General features: G+C 37.9%; 1 protein-coding gene across 7 annotated transcripts in view; it reads right to left on the bottom strand.

Moving 5' to 3' along the window:
- The window catches only part of ATRX (ATRX chromatin remodeler), a 217354-nt gene that overhangs the window by 25442 nt on the left and 174541 nt on the right, over nucleotides 1-17371 (bottom strand). For all 7 annotated transcript variants that reach the window (XM_060183149.1, XM_060183145.1, XM_060183147.1 and 4 more), the window contains 3 exons: nucleotides 14326-14434; nucleotides 6300-6477; nucleotides 4792-4986 (listed from right to left, as the gene is read on the bottom strand). In XM_060183149.1, the coding sequence (XP_060039132.1) occupies nucleotides 4792-4986; nucleotides 6300-6477; nucleotides 14326-14434 (482 nt within the window). The remainder of the gene's footprint in view (nucleotides 1-4791; nucleotides 4987-6299; nucleotides 6478-14325; nucleotides 14435-17371) is intronic.

Below are 17371 nucleotides of genomic sequence, written 5' to 3'. Positions count from 1 at the left end.
CCCCCCCACACACACAAACAGGAGGAAATTGAGAGGCAGAGAGAAATTGAGAGGTATGGGGGAGATAAAGAAGGAGAAAGATAGACACCTGCAAATCTGCTTCACCATTTGTGAAGTGTTCTCCCTGCAGGAGGGGACGATCTCCAAACCTGGGTCCTTGCACATGGTAATGTGTGTGCTCAACTGGGTACACCACTGGGTATACCCAGCCCATCTTTTTTTTTTTTTTAATATGTAAGAAATAAATTCTTTATAAGTCACATCAGTACCTCATTTTTTTGGTTTTCAGAATGTCACTTTTGGGGGTCGGGCGGTGGCGCAGTGGGTTAAGCGCATGTGGCGCAAAGCGCAGGGACCGGTGTAAGGATCCCGGTTCGAGCCCCCGGCTCCCCACCTGCAGGGGAGTCGCTTCACAGGCGGTGAAGCAGGTCTGCAGGTGTCTATCTTTCTCTTCCCTTCTCTGTCTTCCCCTCCTCTCTCCATTTCTCTCTGTCCTATCCAACAACGAATTGAGTCAACAAGGGCAATAATAATAATAACCACAACGAAGCTACAACAAGGGCAACAAAAGGGGGGAAAAATGGCCTCCAGGAGCGGTGGATTCATGGTGCAGGCACCGAGCCCAGCAATAACCCTGGAGGAGGAAAAAAAAAAAAGAAAAAAGAAAAAAAAAGAATGTCACTTTTCTGTCCCCAAGTGAACTCTCTCTCCTTTCAAGTGCATCTCATGTTATACTATTGCAATTCCTTTTAATTCTGTTATTGTAATAATTAGGAAAGCATTGTAAAATAGTCAAAATTAAAAATTTTAATCTTTATTCATTCATTTATGAGAGAGAGAGAGAGAACCATAGCATCACTCTGGCATATATGATGCTAGGAATGGAGTTTGGGACCTTAAGATTGAGAGTTCAATGCTTTATCCACTGTGCTACCTCCTGGGTTGCTAAATTTAAAAACAAAGACAAGTTAGTACTCTCTCTTCAAACTAAATCTTATGTAGATGACCAATACATAAAAGAGATAAAAGGAAAGAGATTCTTATTAAAATGGGGTATGTTTTCAGAATGTTGCCTACTCACTTAATAATATGCTAACCCAAAAATACACCTGCATATATTTTGGAACAAAACTTGGTAAACTACTGAGTTTAAGTTCTACATCTAACATGTATTGGCCATATTCTCTTAAGTATTCACAAACTCCAAAACTTCAGTGTCACATTATTATGAATATGAGAAAGGCTTCTGTATATTTAAAAATTTTTGATAAGTTAAGGCATTTACAATTTCACAAGCTATAAGCAACACTGATCACATTACTATCTTAACAGATGTATCACACAATAGCACTGAAAGCATTCTGTATTTTGAATTGAGGGGTTTTTTTTTGGGGGGAGGTAAACAAAACATTTGAAATATCTCTCAGTTTTAGGAATCCTAGGTTCAATGTTTTAATTCATGTACTTGGAAATAACTTCCTTCTGTCATGACTGGGGTTTCACTGCTCTGGAACTATCTTTTCTCAGACAGAAAGAAACAGATACAGACAACGGAAGACAAGGAAATACACACCACTGCACCGAGTATTCAACAGTGCATGGGGATCAGGCTCAAACCTGTGTTGTACACTTGGTAAAGGAGCCACCTTCCCAGGTGAATTGTCTTGGCTTCCCAGAAATTAACTTTATAATCTCCATGAGAGGGGATGGGTAGAAGACTTTGTTTGAGGGCCAATTTTACAGCTTATCAGGAATGTAAATTTTGGTTATATAAAGTCTCTAAACCTTAATTTTATCTTGGAAATGAAAACACCACAGGTGGGTGCTGGATTGAAGAACATAATATGAACAATGGTTTAGTGCAATATATGGAGCTCAGTAAGCAGGCTATTTTGTTTGGATGTTACACCAGAAACTATCAAATAACTATAAGAAGATATTGGCAGAACTTTTTTCCTATAAATTTTCAAGGTATATTCATGCTTGAGAGTCTAGTGCCTTAGCCACTGCGCCACCTTCCAGACCACACAAGGCATTTTCAATGATACGAATCCAATTGCAAAGAATACTAAAACAAAAAATAAACTATTGTGACTACATCAAATTAAAAAGCCTCTGCACAGCAAAAGAAATCACTATTCAAATTCCCACAGAGTATAAGATCTTTACATCAGACAAAAGGCTAATAACCAAAATATATAAAGAGCTCACTAAACTCAGCAACAAGAAAACAAATGACCACATCCAAAAATGGGGAGAGGATATGAACAGAATATTCTCCATAAAAGATACCCAAAAGGCCAACAAACATCTGAAAAAAAAATACTCTGAGTCACTGATGGTCAGAGAAATGCAAATAAAGACAACGAGATACAACTTCACTCCTGTAAGAATGTCATACATCAGCAACAATAAATGCTGGAGCAGCTGTGGGGGAAAAGGAACCCTCCTGCACTGCTGGTGGGAATGTACATTGGTCCAACCCCCATGGACAGCAGTCTGGAGAACTCTCAGAAGGTTAGAAGTGGATCTACCCTATGACCCTGCGATTCCTCTCCTGGAGATATATCCTAAGGAGCCAAACATATCCATCCAAAAAGATCTGTGTATACCTATGTTCACAGCAACAGCCAAGACCTGGAAGCAACCCAGGTGTCCAACAACAGATGAGTGACTGAGTACGTTGTGATATATACTACTCAGCTATTAAAAATGGTTAATTCACCTTCTTCACCTCATCCTGGATGGAACTTGAAGGAATCATATTAAGTGAGATAAGTCAGAAGCAGAGGATTATCTCACTCATAGGCAGAAGATGAAAATTAAGACCAGAAAGGAAAACACTAAACAGAACTTGGACTAGAGTTAGTGTGTTGTGTTGCATCAAAGTAAAAGACTCTGTGGTGGGTGGGACAGGGTTTAGGTCCAAGAATATGATGGCAGAATAGGGCCTAGTGAGGATTTTGCAGACACTTATCACAGGGAGATAAAAACTTTTACCTAGGTGTCAAAACTGTATTATACTTCATTACCCTCCCATAAAATAAACAAATTAATTCACATAAACAAAAGGTGCTTCATTTTTTCCCACTAAATCTACCACAACTTATATTTTCTTGACACATTTGATTACTAAATTGTGTAGGCATAGAGCAATAGGCTTAGAATTTTCAAATCTCCCTTCACATTCTTCAGACACTCACTGCTGCAAATTAAAGTCTGAATTGTAGCTTTAGTTTTCTGATTTATGTTTTCTACTTACCTCTGCTTTAAATTTTTCAGTATTTATCTATGTGTGGGTCCATTCAACATAAAGACACTATTTTTTAGTTGAGAACATTTTCTATTAGTTCTCAAGTATTTTCTCTCTTCCATGAGCCCTGTTTTCTCTTTTGTATCCTCCACATACTGTTAACTTCTTGTATGCTTTCTTGTACTATGTCTTTTTTAAGATTTGTTTTTAAACTACTTTCTTTTTAGAAATGATGATTTACAAAACTGTTAATTGTCACAGGTGTACAGTTTCTTATGTCCACCTGATAGCATGCCACACCCATCACCTACTAGTCATTTTACTCCAGCATAGGCTACTGGGCCCTGAATCTACTTACAACTTCTTCCTGTCTCCCTAGTTAAAGAGTTCTTGAATCTGCTTTTAGTAGACCACAGATATTTATAGTTTTACTCTGTATTTTCCTTTACTTTGTTTCTTAATTCCCACCTATGAAGGCTAATAACTAAAACAACAACAAAACAACCATTAAAATGGGGGATAGATCTTAACAGATTCTTTATCTAAGAATATATTTAGATGACTAACAGGCATATGAAAAAAAAGTTCAGTGTCACTGGTTATCAAGTAAATTAAAATCAAGGGAACAAGATTATCACCTCACATTTATAAGAATGCCATACATCAAAAACAGAAACAAGTACTTAGCAGTATAATACTATACTATGAATATTTGGCTTTAAGAAACAAAAAAGAAATCTTTTGCTACAACTTGGATGGAACCTGAAAGAATCATATCAAGTGAAATAAACCCAGAAGGAAAAGGAGGAATACCAGATGACCTCACTTATAGGTGGGAGTTAAGAAACAAACTATAAAGTGCTTTAAATGTACATGAAAATGGTAACTTTAAATTCCCAAGTGGCACAAAATAATTAACCAAGGGATTTGACAAAGTTGTGGTCACAAAAACCCTTCCCTCAGATGTTCTAACAGTGCACCAGGAGATAGATGTACATATTAACCCTGGTTCTACCAACTAAAAACTAGAAAAAACACTCAAGGTCTCTCACCCTAAATTTTTCCATCTAGAAAATGAGTAGACTACATCTAAGAATTTTTCTCTAAGTGTGAAAATCTTACTGACTTTATGACTGTAAAAAACATTGAATAGGAAACATTTTTATTTGCTGAGTTTTAATAGCTACATGACAGCAAAGAATGCTAAGAGTAAGGAATATTCCATATAGAATTATTAGAAATTATGCACGTCTTCTGGTGGTTACTGAAAGAGAGCCATGCTATTTTCTTTAAAGTTTCTATTCCAAAATTCTTTTTTCTTACAGGGCTATATACTTTATTTGGTTATATCATCTTTTGTGGTATTACACGGAGAAGTAGCCAACTACCCTCTCATATAAATACATCTTTTTTCTCTTTGAAAAATTCTAAAATATAATCTTTATCAAATGACCAACTTCATGTAGCAGTCATCATCATAAATATTTCTTTGATCCATGTTGAGCTTTTGTTAGTCTAATAAATTTCAGAATATTTACCTTTGGCAGCATGGGTGTGTCCCTTTTCTTCTTCTTTTCAGAATTAGGATCATCTAATAAGTCTGGTTCAAAGGTATAAAGTTCAGTAAGCTCATTCATAGTGAAATGACGTTCCACTTGCTGCTGATCAACAACTCGAAAGGAAAGTGATTGCTTAGTTACTTGCCGATCATAAATCTTATCTTCCATAGTTCCCTTTGTAAAAAGAAGAATTGATACACAAAGTTTTATCAATATGAGACTTAATCAACAAGGAATATAGTTACTGGTTAGTTTGAAATGGTAAAGTTTCACAGTAATATACTTCCATAAAGCAAATTTTATTAGCAATTTCCCTTAATTCATAAGAATTCATCTGTCCAGTGTTGTTTATCTTTGGCACAAACTACAAGGGGACAGCTGTTGTATGTATTTATGTGTTAGATAGACTGCTATACTTGCTAGAAGTAGAAATCATCTGATACCAAGGTAATCAGAAATAAAGGAACATCTAAAATGAGATTTCAGGGGGACATTGAAGTTGGAATATAAGAGAGAAATTTATATTAAACAGAAATATTATGTGTTCTCAACACTCACTATAAGCTGTCCTTATATAAAGTTTCACTTTCTGTTATTTCTGGAAAGAAAATTAATAACTAAAATGTTGTTTCTGTTACATACATAGCATTCTAACCTAGAATGTAAGGGGGCTCTCAATTAAAATATTAGGAATATAGCATAGTTAAACCATCATATTATGTACTAAAGAAGATAAGATGAGCAAAGATCTACCATTAAAAACCTGGTATTAAAACCTGGTATCTGGCTGAGAAGTCCAGACTTAGAAGTAGGTTGAAAGATTAGCATTTATTTCCCAAGCAGATGTGTTAGTTGAAAGAGTAACTTAATTCTGTACACCCATATGACTTCAAGCTGCATATGTCTATTTGACCTAACTTATTTTTCTTAATTGGTTGCTTTATTTTTAATACCTGAATATTTAAAAGAGATGACTTCAGTATTTGTGCCTAAAATATTAAATATATTTTATAATGATTGTTTTTTGGTAATCAGTAAACTCTAGCTCTCCCCCATTAATTATATTTTTTAAATTAAGGGATATCTGGTGGCTACCAAAAACAGTAGCCCACGCGAGCTGGGTCAGTGGCAGAGCATATGTCCTACATGCATGAGGCTCTTAGTTTGATCCCCAGCACCGCATATGATAGAGCAGTGTTATCATTAATAAAAAAAAAGCAATGGTCATCTAATCTACAAACTAGATTTAGTCATTGGCTTATCTATGTATGTTAAATGTTTTACTTCCCTATCTCAATCACAGAAAGATGATATTATGCACATGAATGAGTTATAAAACAGAAAAATCATAACAGGTTAAGACTGATCTGTTTCTTTGTATATAGGAATGTTATTTTCAACTTTGCTTCTCTAATGCATTTATATTCTGCACTCCTAAAATATTATCAACTTCAATATTAAAAAGAAAATATAAATTGTGAACCTACCTGAGCTAAGAACCTGTATACATATACAGGTTTAGTTTGTCCAAAGCGATAAACTCTGAATATACTTTGTATGTCATAGGATGGATTCCAAGAAGCATCAAATATAATCACCCGATTAGCAGCTACCAGATTAATTCCAAGAGATCCTGCTTTGGTAGAAATGATAAACAATCGTCCTCTAAGAAAGAAAATATAAAATAGAAAGTTTTATCAATAAGTGCTTCATAGATATCTGTCAAGGAGAGCAGAAAAGTTTTCACTTCCTGAGGATATTAAAACAGGTTTAAGGAATCAGGTCCGTGTTATTATGCCTACAAAGTATCTTACTGCTGAAAATGAGGTAGCCTAAGATAGAAATAAAAGTAAACATGAAAGCAATATGTTTACAGTATATTCAATTTACAGATTTCTAAGTAAATGCAGAAAACATGCATGTAACTCAAACCCAAATTATGTTTGGTATTATTATTATGAACACTAAGTATATCAAAATGAAGGACAGTGTCAAAGAAGCTCAGTGAAGTATGGTGACTAATATGCAGTTAAAACGTAACATTATGGGGGTCGGGTGGTGGCGCAGTGGGTTAAGCGCATGTGGCGCAAAGCGCAGGGACTGGCGTAAGGATCCCGGTTCGAGCCCCTGGCTCCCCACCTGCAGGGGAGTCGCTTCACAGGCGGTGAAGCAGGTCTGCAGGTGTCTATCTTTCTCTCCCCTTCTCTGTCTTCCCCTCCTCTCTCCATTTCTCTCTGTCCTATCCAACAATGAATTGCATCAACAAGGGCAATAATAATAACCCCAACGAAGCTACAACAAAAGGGGGGGGGGGGGGAATGGCCTCCAGGAGCGGTGGATTCATGGTGCAGGCACCGAGCCCAGCAATAACCCTGGAGGAGGAAAAAAAAAAACGTAACATTATGACTACTGAGGACACAAGTTGGATAGAAACAAGTACCGAAGTGGCTAAAATAGAATCAATAAGACACAAGGAGATAACACAGTGGTAGAGGTGGAGCACAGGACTTTCATGCATGAGGTCCCAGGTTTAATCCATGATGCACCACATACATAGATTTGAATGGTGCTTTAGTTGGTCACTCTCATAAATACAAAAGTAAGTTAGTATTTTTAAAAAAGTGGGGGGGAGTAGGGAATAGGTGGTGGTGTACATGGTTGAGCGCACATTACCATTCACAAGGACCCAAGTACAAGCTACCACTCCCCACTTGTGGGGTGGTGGGGTGGTGGGAGGGGGACACTCCATGAGCTGTGGAGTAGTTCTACAAGGGTCCCTCTTTCTCCCACTCTTCTCAATTTCTCTCTGTCCTAATAAAATAGAAAGGGAAAGGGGGAAAAAGTAGTCACTGGGAGTGGTAGATTTGTAGTGCCAACATCAAGCCCCAGCAACAACTTTCGTGGCAAAAAACTCTCAGAAGGGTAGAAATGGACCTACCCTACAACATGGCGATTCTTCTCCTGAGGATGCACACTCATGCAAAGAGATCCACATATACCCATGTTCTTAGTATAACTTGGAATAGTCAAAACCTGAAAGCAACTTAGGTATCCACCAACAGTAGCTAATAAAGTTATGGTATATATACACAATATAATACTATTCAGCTATTAGAATGAAGTCAGTGGCTGGACAGTGGTGTACCCAGTTAAATGCACATATCATCAAGCATAAGGACCTGGGTTCGAGCCCCCACTCCCCACCTGCAGGGGGGGCACTTCACAAGTGCTGAAGCAGGTCTGCAGGTGTCTATCTTCTTCTTTCCCTCTCTAACTCCCTTCCCCTCTCAATTTCTCTCTGTCCTGTCAAATAAACAATAGAAAGAAAAGAAAAAAAAGGAGAAAATGGCAGCCGGGAGTACATCATGTAGGCACTGAGCACCAGCAATAACCATGGTAGGAAAAAAAAAATGAAGTCACTTCATCTTGAAGGGAGCTTGAAGCAATCATGTTAAGTGAGATAAGCCAGGAAGAGAAGGATGAATATGTGATGATCTCACTTATGGGCAGAAGTTGAGAAATAAGAACAGAAAGGGCAAACCTGAAACCAGTTTCAGGTCCTGGTGTGGTTTGGTTTATTGTACCAAAGCAAAGGACCCTGGGAAAGGAAGAGAGGAAGAAGATTGGGGGTGGGAGTTTCAGGTCCTGGTATACAATGATGGACCAAATTTGGGGGTGAGAGTACTTTTTAAAAAAATAATATTTATTTATTAATTCCCTTTTGTTTCCCTTGTTGTCGTTATCATTGTTGGATAGGACAGAGAGAGGAGGGAAAGACAGAGAGGGGGAGAGAAAGATAGACACCTGCAGACCTGCTTCACCACCTTTGAAATGATTCCCCTGCATGTGGGGTGCCGGGAGCTCGAACTGGGATCCTTACACAGTCCTTGAGCTTTGTGCCACGTGCACTTAATCTTAACCCGCTGCACTACTGCCAGACTCCCAAGAGCACTTTTTAGACACCTATCTTGGTGAGATGTGAAATGTGCCCATGTGCCAACAACTTTACTGTAAATCATTAACCTGTCAATAAAAAAAAAAAGTTCTTCCAACTCCATCAGCACCCAGAAAGAGAGGAGGAAAAGGAGAAGGACATTTGGATGTAGTAATAGTGTCATCACTGGCTTAGAAGGGAAGAGAGGACTGGACCTGGAAGAAATAAGACAATGCATACACGAATATGTTAAATGCAATATAATTTACAAGAATAAAGGTATTACCTATAAGGTGTAGATGTGGTTAACAATATTTTAGTTTATAAAAGCATACAGCTGGGGGCTGGGCGGTAGCGCAGCAGGTTAAGCGCACATGGCGCAAAGCGCAAGGACCAGAATAAGGATCCTGGTTCGAGCTCCCGGCTCCCCACCTGCAGGGGAGTTGCTTCACAGGCAGTGAAGCAGGTCTGCAGGTGTCTATCTTTCTCTCCCCCTCTCCTCTCCATTTCTCTCTGTCCTATCCAACAACGACGACATCAATAGCAACAACAATAATAACGACGACAATAAAACAAGGGCAACAAATGGGAAAAATAAATTTAAAAGATGTTTTTAAAAAACCATACAGCTTAGACTGGAGACATAGTATTATGGTTATGCAAAAAAAAAACCAACAACAACAACAACTTTCACGTCTGAGGCACCAAAAGTCCCAGGTTCACCGTTCAGCACCACCATAAGCCAGAGCTGAACAGTGCTCTGGTAAAACAAACATACATACATACTTTATTTTTCTGCAAAACAAAGGGTTATGTGACTGAACTGGTATTAAGAACTGTTTTACAACTATTTACCTTTAATATTATTCATTCTGGAATATTTAAGTAGATATTAAGAAAAACCAAGATAATCCTGAATTTTCTTAATTCTAAATATTTTTATTAAAATTTATACCTGGAACAATTTAAACATGAAACATTAGAGCGATGCTTATAAATTCTCCTGTATATTTTGACAGGTAAAAATGTTAGTATTGGGGGCTAGGCAGTGGCGCACCTGGTTAAGTGCTCACATTACAGTGTACAAGAACCCGGGTTCCAGTCCCTTGTCCCCACCTGCAGGGGGAAAGCTTTCCAAGTGGTGAAGCAGGGCTGTAGGTGTCTCTCTGTCTCTCTCTCCCTCTCTATCTCCCCAACCATCTCAATTTCTCTCTGACTCTATCCAATAATAAATAAGATAACTAAAATTTTTTTTAAAAAATGTCAGTATTTGTTAGCTATATACCTAACAGTAGAGATATTAGGCCATAAATTATGTATATAGCATAAAAACTGAGTGAATAGTTCCACAATGTAGTTATTCCAATTTATGTATCCAACTGCAGAGTACAATAGCTCCCATTGCTCCAGATCCTTGACACCTCATGCTATTGCCTTTAAAAATTATAAACTCGGGCGGAGGTAGATACCATAATGGTTATGCTAACAGACATTCATGCCAGAGGCTCCAATGTCCCAGGTTCAATCCCTCCCCCCCCCCACCTCCAACCCCACTATCAGAAGCCAGAGCTGAGCAGTGCTCTGGTAAAACAAATAAATACGTAAATATTAAAAAAATTATAACCTTTAAAATACAGTTTAAGGTTCACAAGAATTTACAACAGTAGCTGACAGTCCCTTGCCAGTAGCTGACAGTCCCTTGCCAGTGTTATAAATTTCTTGCCAGTGTTATGAATCAAGTAAAGGAAAATAAACAGCATAAAAACTGGAAAGAAATAAAAGCATCCTTATTTGCAGGTAGGCTATCAAGGATTCTTTTTAGAATTTATAAAAATAAATGAGTTCAGCAGGATCATAGGTAAACAACACAATACATGCTGAAGTTTGCCAGAGATCTAGTGAACATTGCCATATTGGAATAGTTTCCACAGTAATAAACAGTGAAATTGGATTTTGTAAAGAATGATCTCTTGACTGACAAAATCTGCCAGAATCTTTCTGAGAGGTTCAGAGTGTGTACATAAGTATCACCACCTAGACTGAGGCTCCAGCTTCATCTAAGACCTGGTCTCCCACAACCACTGCAACCTAGTAACTGTTTAACATTCACAACTCTGACACATGGGTTGAATTTCAGACTCCTATGCCCAGGTCCTCATGTTCATCAATATACAGTTATTTTTAGTACCCAGGATAACTAATAACTGTTTTCATGGCAGGGTCAATCAATCCATGGCATCACTATATATCCGAATTGAGTAGTACTTTGGTCTCTTACATGTGTGCTCTTTCTCATTAACTCTCATAGAAATTAAAACATCAAATATTTTTAAAAATAAGTTAGCTCTGAAAAAAATAATTCAGAAATTATTCTAAAAAATTGACAAACTAGAACAGTAATTAAAATACTTTGCTCTGTGAAAAGACAATATGGAAAAGATGGAAAAAGACCAAGTTATAGAATGACAAAAATATTGCAAATCATAAATCTGAAAAATGACTTATACTAAATTACATTTTCAAATGGCATACAATATAAAAGCAAATAATCCAATTATAAAATGGGTATACAGAAGGCAAAAAAATATACAAAAAAAGATGATTCAACCTAAACAGCCACTAAGGACATAAAAGACCACAGTGAGGTGCCAGTACAAACATATTAGAAGTGAACTAAAAAATGATTAACACCCAATCCTGATGATAACTTTTATCTCTCATACTTTATAGTTGGGAATGTGAAGTAATAAAGTGATAAAGTGATAAAGCCACTCTGGAAAACAGGCTGGCTACTTGACATGCAAATCTAAAAAACCAGAAATTACACTCTTGGATATCTATCCTAAAGTAATGAAAACTCAGAACCACAAAATATAAACACAATATTCTCAGCAGCTCTATTTGAAGTACCCAAATTAGAAATAACCAAAAATGTTTTGCAGTAGATGCACATACAGTTTGGATTATTCATACCATGGAAGACTACTGCTTAAGAAAAAGAAACAAGGGGGTCGGGTGGCAGCGCAGCAGGTTAACTGCACCTGGCAGAAAGCACAAGGACCAGCGTTAAGTATCCCGGTTTGAGCCCCCAGCTCCCCACCTGCAGGGGGGTCACTTCACAGGTGGTGGGGCGGGTCTGCGGGTGTCTATCTTTCTCTCTCCCTCTCTGTCTTACCCTCCTCTCTCCATTTCTCTCTGTCCTATCCAACAACGAACGACATCAACATCAATAACAACAATAATAACCACAACAGGGCTACAACAAGGGCAACAAAGGGGGGGAGGAATGGCCTCCAGGAGCAGTGGATTCATGGTGCAGCAATAACCCTGGAGGTAAAAAAAAAAATAGAAAAAAAAAGAAAACGAAACAAAACTTGAGTTGTTATGTGTATTAATGGTTTCGTTGAGCATTACACTGAATGAAAGATGCCAATATTAAAAGATCACATGCAGTACAATACCCTTTATATAGCTATTTCACTATGACAATATTATAAATATGGAGATAAAATTAGATTTTGTCAGGATTCAAGGACAGTGATAAAGATGGTTGTGACTATAAAAGGATTTAAGAAAGCAATCTCGAAGGTGATAAAATGTTTCAGTACTTTGATTTTGGTAAGCTTATAAGGATCTCTACATGTGTAATAACAGGATATATGCACAAATGGAAACTATCAATTTCTTTTCTATCTTTTCTTTAAGTTTAAAAAACTTTTATTTAGAAAGCCAGAAATAATCGTAGACTGATTCAGCAATTTAAAAATGAATTTTACTGGTCCAAGAGGTGGCGCAATGGATAAACCATTGGACTCTCAAACATGAGGTTCTGAGTTCAAACCCTAGAAGCACATGTACCAGAGTGATGTCTGGTTCTTTCTCTCTCTCCTCCTATCTTTCTCATTAATAAAGTTAAAAAAATAATTTTAATTAAAAAAATTAATTTTAATGTATTTTGCCAAGTGCTTTACCAAAATAAGAATAACACATATATTTTATTTTCTGAATATTACTAAAAAGTGAGAAAGCAAAAAACAGAAAAGTAGAGTCGGGGAGTCGGGAGTAGCGCATCAGGTTAAGCACATGTGGCGCAAAGCCCAAGGACTGGTGTAAGGATCCTGGCTCGAGCCCCCGGCTCCCCACCTGCAGGATAGTCGCTTCACAAATGGTGAAGCAGGTCTGCAGGTGTCTACCTTTCTCTCCCCCTCTGTCTTCCCCTCCTCTCTCCATTTTTTTCTGTCCTATCCAACAACAATGACAACAATAAAAACTACAACAATAAAACAACAAGAGCAACAGCGAATAAGTAAATGAATACTAAAAAAAAAAAAGATAGCACCCCTAACATTTATGGATTTACCAGACTAGTTAAGCTTTTCATGAACCCCCTCATAATATACACGTGTACCTATGGGATGAATTTGAATCAGAGACACATTTTGGAACCTTAAAAATATTTAGTGATGGGGTTAAGCGCACATGGCGTGAAGCACAAGGACCGGTATAAGGGCCAGGTTCTATCCCCGGTTCCCCACCTGAAGGAGAGTCACTTCACAGGAGGTGAAGCAGGTCTGCAGGTGTCTGTCTTTCTTTCCCCCTCTGTCTTGCCCTCCTCTCTCCATGTGTCTCTGTCCTATCCAATAACGATGATATCAACAACAGTAACTACAACAATAAAACATCAAGTGCAACAAAAGGAAAAATAAATAATAAATTTTTTTAAAATATTTAGTTATGGGGACTGGTTGGTGGTGGCTCACCTGGTTAAGTGCATGTGTTACCATAGGCAAAGACCCAGAATGACGTCTCCAGTCCCCACATGCAGGGGGAAAGCTTCAAAAGCACTAAGGCAGTTGTTTCTCTGTCTCTCAGTCCCTCTCTATCCCCCTTCCCTCTCAATTTCTCACTTTCTCATCAAAAAATAATTTTTTTTTTAAAAAATAAAACTTTTAACTTTCTCTCCCTCTCTGTCTCCCCCTCCTCTCTCCATTTCTCTCTGTCCTATACAACAACAAAGACATCAATAACAACAACAATAATAATTACAACAATAAAAATAACGGGCGGGAGTCAGGCGGTAGCGCAGCAGGTTAAGCACGGGTGGCGCAAAGCGCAAGGACCGGTGGAAGGATCCCGGTTCGAGCCCCCGGCTCCCCACCTGCAGGGAAGTCACTTTACAAGCGGTGAAGCAGGTCTGCAGGAGTCTATCTTTCTCTCACCCTCTGTCTTCCCCTCCTCTCTCCATTTCTCTCTGTCCTATCTAACAACAACAACATCAACAACAACAATAATAAAAACTACAACAATAAAACAAGGGCGAGAAAAGGGGATAATAAATAAATATTTAAAAAATAACGAGCAACAAAAAGGGAAAATGAATAAATAAATATTAAAAAAATGTCTTCTAAAAAAAGACTTTTAAAACAAAATTGTATGGTGCCATGAGTGAACTCTTTATAATCCTGACCACATCTTGCTTAGTTAAATATATAGATATGTGCACTAAAAAGAGTGAACATTACTGTATTCAGATTTTAAAATAATTTTAACTCTATGAATATACAGAAAAGGTATCCTACCTCACATTAGTTTCATCATTAAATTCTTCAGCCCATTTTTTCCTTGACTGTGCAGTAGTAGAACCATCTAAACGGTAATAGTCAATGTTTCGGAGCCACTTCCCTTCACCTGAAAATTTTCACAAAAAAAGAAAAAAGGTATTAGACATTTATTATCTTCTAGCAGTAAAAGAAGATCTCCTTTGCATACTATTTAAAATGTAGAGAGGCTTCCGTGGGTGTGACCATCGAGTAGCAGCTACCAAAAGATCAATCCCACAATTAACTAGAGAAAGCAACGGAAAAAATCACCTGGAAACTCACCACAAATTTACAACTGGAGCTTCTAAAAAAACTCAGAGCCACAGGTAGAAGAAGAAGGCACTGGGGGAAAGCAATGAGAAACTCTCAAGACAAATAGAAAGCTTGAGCTGGCAAGAATCTTGGTAGACATACAGCAGAGCACAAGGTCAGCCCCAAGAAGATGGAAATTTTTTCAGGAAAAAACCTGGTCGAAAACTAAAGCTATGTGGTCTGTCCAAGCTTGTGAAGGACAAAGGGCACACTGAAATGAGGCAAGACTATTTTATAGCCACAGGCACTAAAGCTGCCCAGGAACATAAGATAGAAACTTCTAACTCCACATAGGACAGTGCCATCTTTTGGTGGAACAACAGAAACCAGGTGCAGTGTACAAGCTCAAAAACAACCAAACCATGGCTGAAAATACAAATTAACAAACACAGAGGCCAGGTGGTGGTGCACCTGGTTAAGTGCTCACTCTACTGTACACTAAGACCCAGGTTCAAGCCCCTGGTCCATACCTGCCGGTGAAAAACTTCATGAGTGGTAAAGCAGGGCTGCAAGTGTCTCTCCTCTGCCTGCCTCTCTCTCTTCTCTCTCTCTCTCTCCCCCTCCTCTCTGAGTTTCTCTATTCAATAATAAATAAATATATATATATATATTTTAAAAATTAAAATGATCAAACACAGAGATCTCGAAAAATTGTCAAAACAAAATTTAGAAAATTAATTATGAAGGTAATTAAAGAATCAAAGCTTAACATAGAGACACAAATTCAAGATCTGAGATCATTTCATCAGTGTGTATATACACACACACACACACACACCCTACAGAATGTGAAGGACACTTTGGATAGAATCACAGCTTATGAAGCAGGCCTAGAAAGTAGTGTGAATCAAACAGGAGAGAATTATCGGGACTAGAAGATAAAATCATGACACTCTGAGTTCAAAGCTGCTGGTGAGGAAAGAACTGTGAAAAATGAAGAAATTCTCTGTGAAATAGCAGACTCCATAAAAATAAATAAATACATGAATGTGAGAGTTATTGAGATACCTGAGGACAAAAAGAGGGGCAGAGAACATATTCAAAGAAATCACAGCAGTAAAATTTCTACATCTGTTCAATGTTTAAAACACAAAATTCAAAGAAAATCAAGGAACATAAAAAATGGACTACACCAAGATACATCATATTAAAACTATCCAAAACCAAGGAAAAGAAAAAAAATATTGCAGACAACTAACAAAGGAAGAAGCTTACATACAGAGGTAGAAAAATCAAGCTTTCATCAGATTGCACAACCACAGAAGGAGGAAGTGGAATGACATACTCAAAGTATTAAAAGAATTGCCAACCATGATTTCTCTTCTGATAAATTATACTTCCAAGTATGAGAGAAACATAAAAAACAAAGCAAACAACAACAACAACAACAACAAAAACTTCTGTTGGTGTATATAACTAAAGTAAAAGACTTGTGGGGGGGGGGTAGGATTTAAGTCCTGGAACATGATGGCAGAGGAGGACCTAGAGGGTATTGAACTGTTATGTGGCAAACTGAAAAATGTTACACATGTACCAACTACTGTATTTTGATATTAACTGTAAACTATTAATACAAGGAAGGAAGGGAAGGAAGGAAGGAAGGAAGGAAAGAAGGGAGGGAGGCAGGCATGCATGCAAGCATGCAAGCATGCAAGCATGCAGGCAGGCATGTAGGCAGTCAGGCAATAACAAACTTCTGGGGGGCTAGCAGTGGCTCATCATATCATCATGTATAAGGATCCCGGTTTGAGCCACCACTCCCCACCTGCTGGAAGAGGGAACAACACTTCATGAGTGGTAAACAGGTCTATAGGGATTTTTCTCTCTCCCTATCTCCCCTCCTCCTCTCAATTTCCCTCTGTCCTATCCAATAAAATAGAATGGGGGGGTGGCCACCAAGAGTGGTGGATTCATAGTGCCAGCACCCAGACCCATATATAACCCTAGTGGGGTGGGGCAGGAAGGGAAAAGAAAAAAACAAACACAAAAAGAAACCTTTTCAAACAAACAGAAACTGAAGGAATTCACAATATTGACTGAAGAGGGGATCCAAAGATAGAACAGAAATATGAAAAAATACTCATCACTGGTTATCAGAGAAATGTGAATAAAGACAATGAAGAGATACCAATTTATCCTAATGAGAATGTCACACTTCAGAAAGGACAGTAAAAACAAATGTTGGAGAATTACCAGAGTAAAGGAACCTTTATACACTACTGGTGGAATGTAAATTGGCCCAAGCCCTCTCCAGAGCAGTCTGGAGACCTCTCAGAATGCCTGAAATGAACCTACACTAAGACCCAGCAATTCCTCTCCTGGGAATATAATCCTAAAGAAACAAACACACCCACCCAAAGAGATCTATGTATACTTATGTTCACAACAGATACTTTGTAATAGCCCAAACTTGGAAGCAAGCAGTTTGTTATTATCCAACAACAGATGAGTGACTAAGAAAGTTGTGATATATATACATAATAGACTACCACTCCACTATTAAGAATGAAGTCATCTTCACCTCATCTTGGATGGAGCTTGAAGGAATCATGTTCACCTCATCTTGGATGGAGCTTGAAGGAATCATGTTAAGTGAGGTAAGCCAATAAGAGAAGGCTGAATATGTGATGATTTCACTCACAGGAACAATTTAATAAACAAGAACAGAAAGGAGAAACACAAAATAAAACTTGAGATGGGTTTGATATACTGC

The sequence above is a fragment of the Erinaceus europaeus genome, chromosome X (assembly GCF_950295315.1).
Source record: "Erinaceus europaeus chromosome X, mEriEur2.1, whole genome shotgun sequence".
NCBI classification, from domain to species: domain Eukaryota; kingdom Metazoa; phylum Chordata; class Mammalia; order Eulipotyphla; family Erinaceidae; genus Erinaceus; species Erinaceus europaeus.
This window is presented reverse-complemented; position numbering and strand designations above follow the sequence as displayed.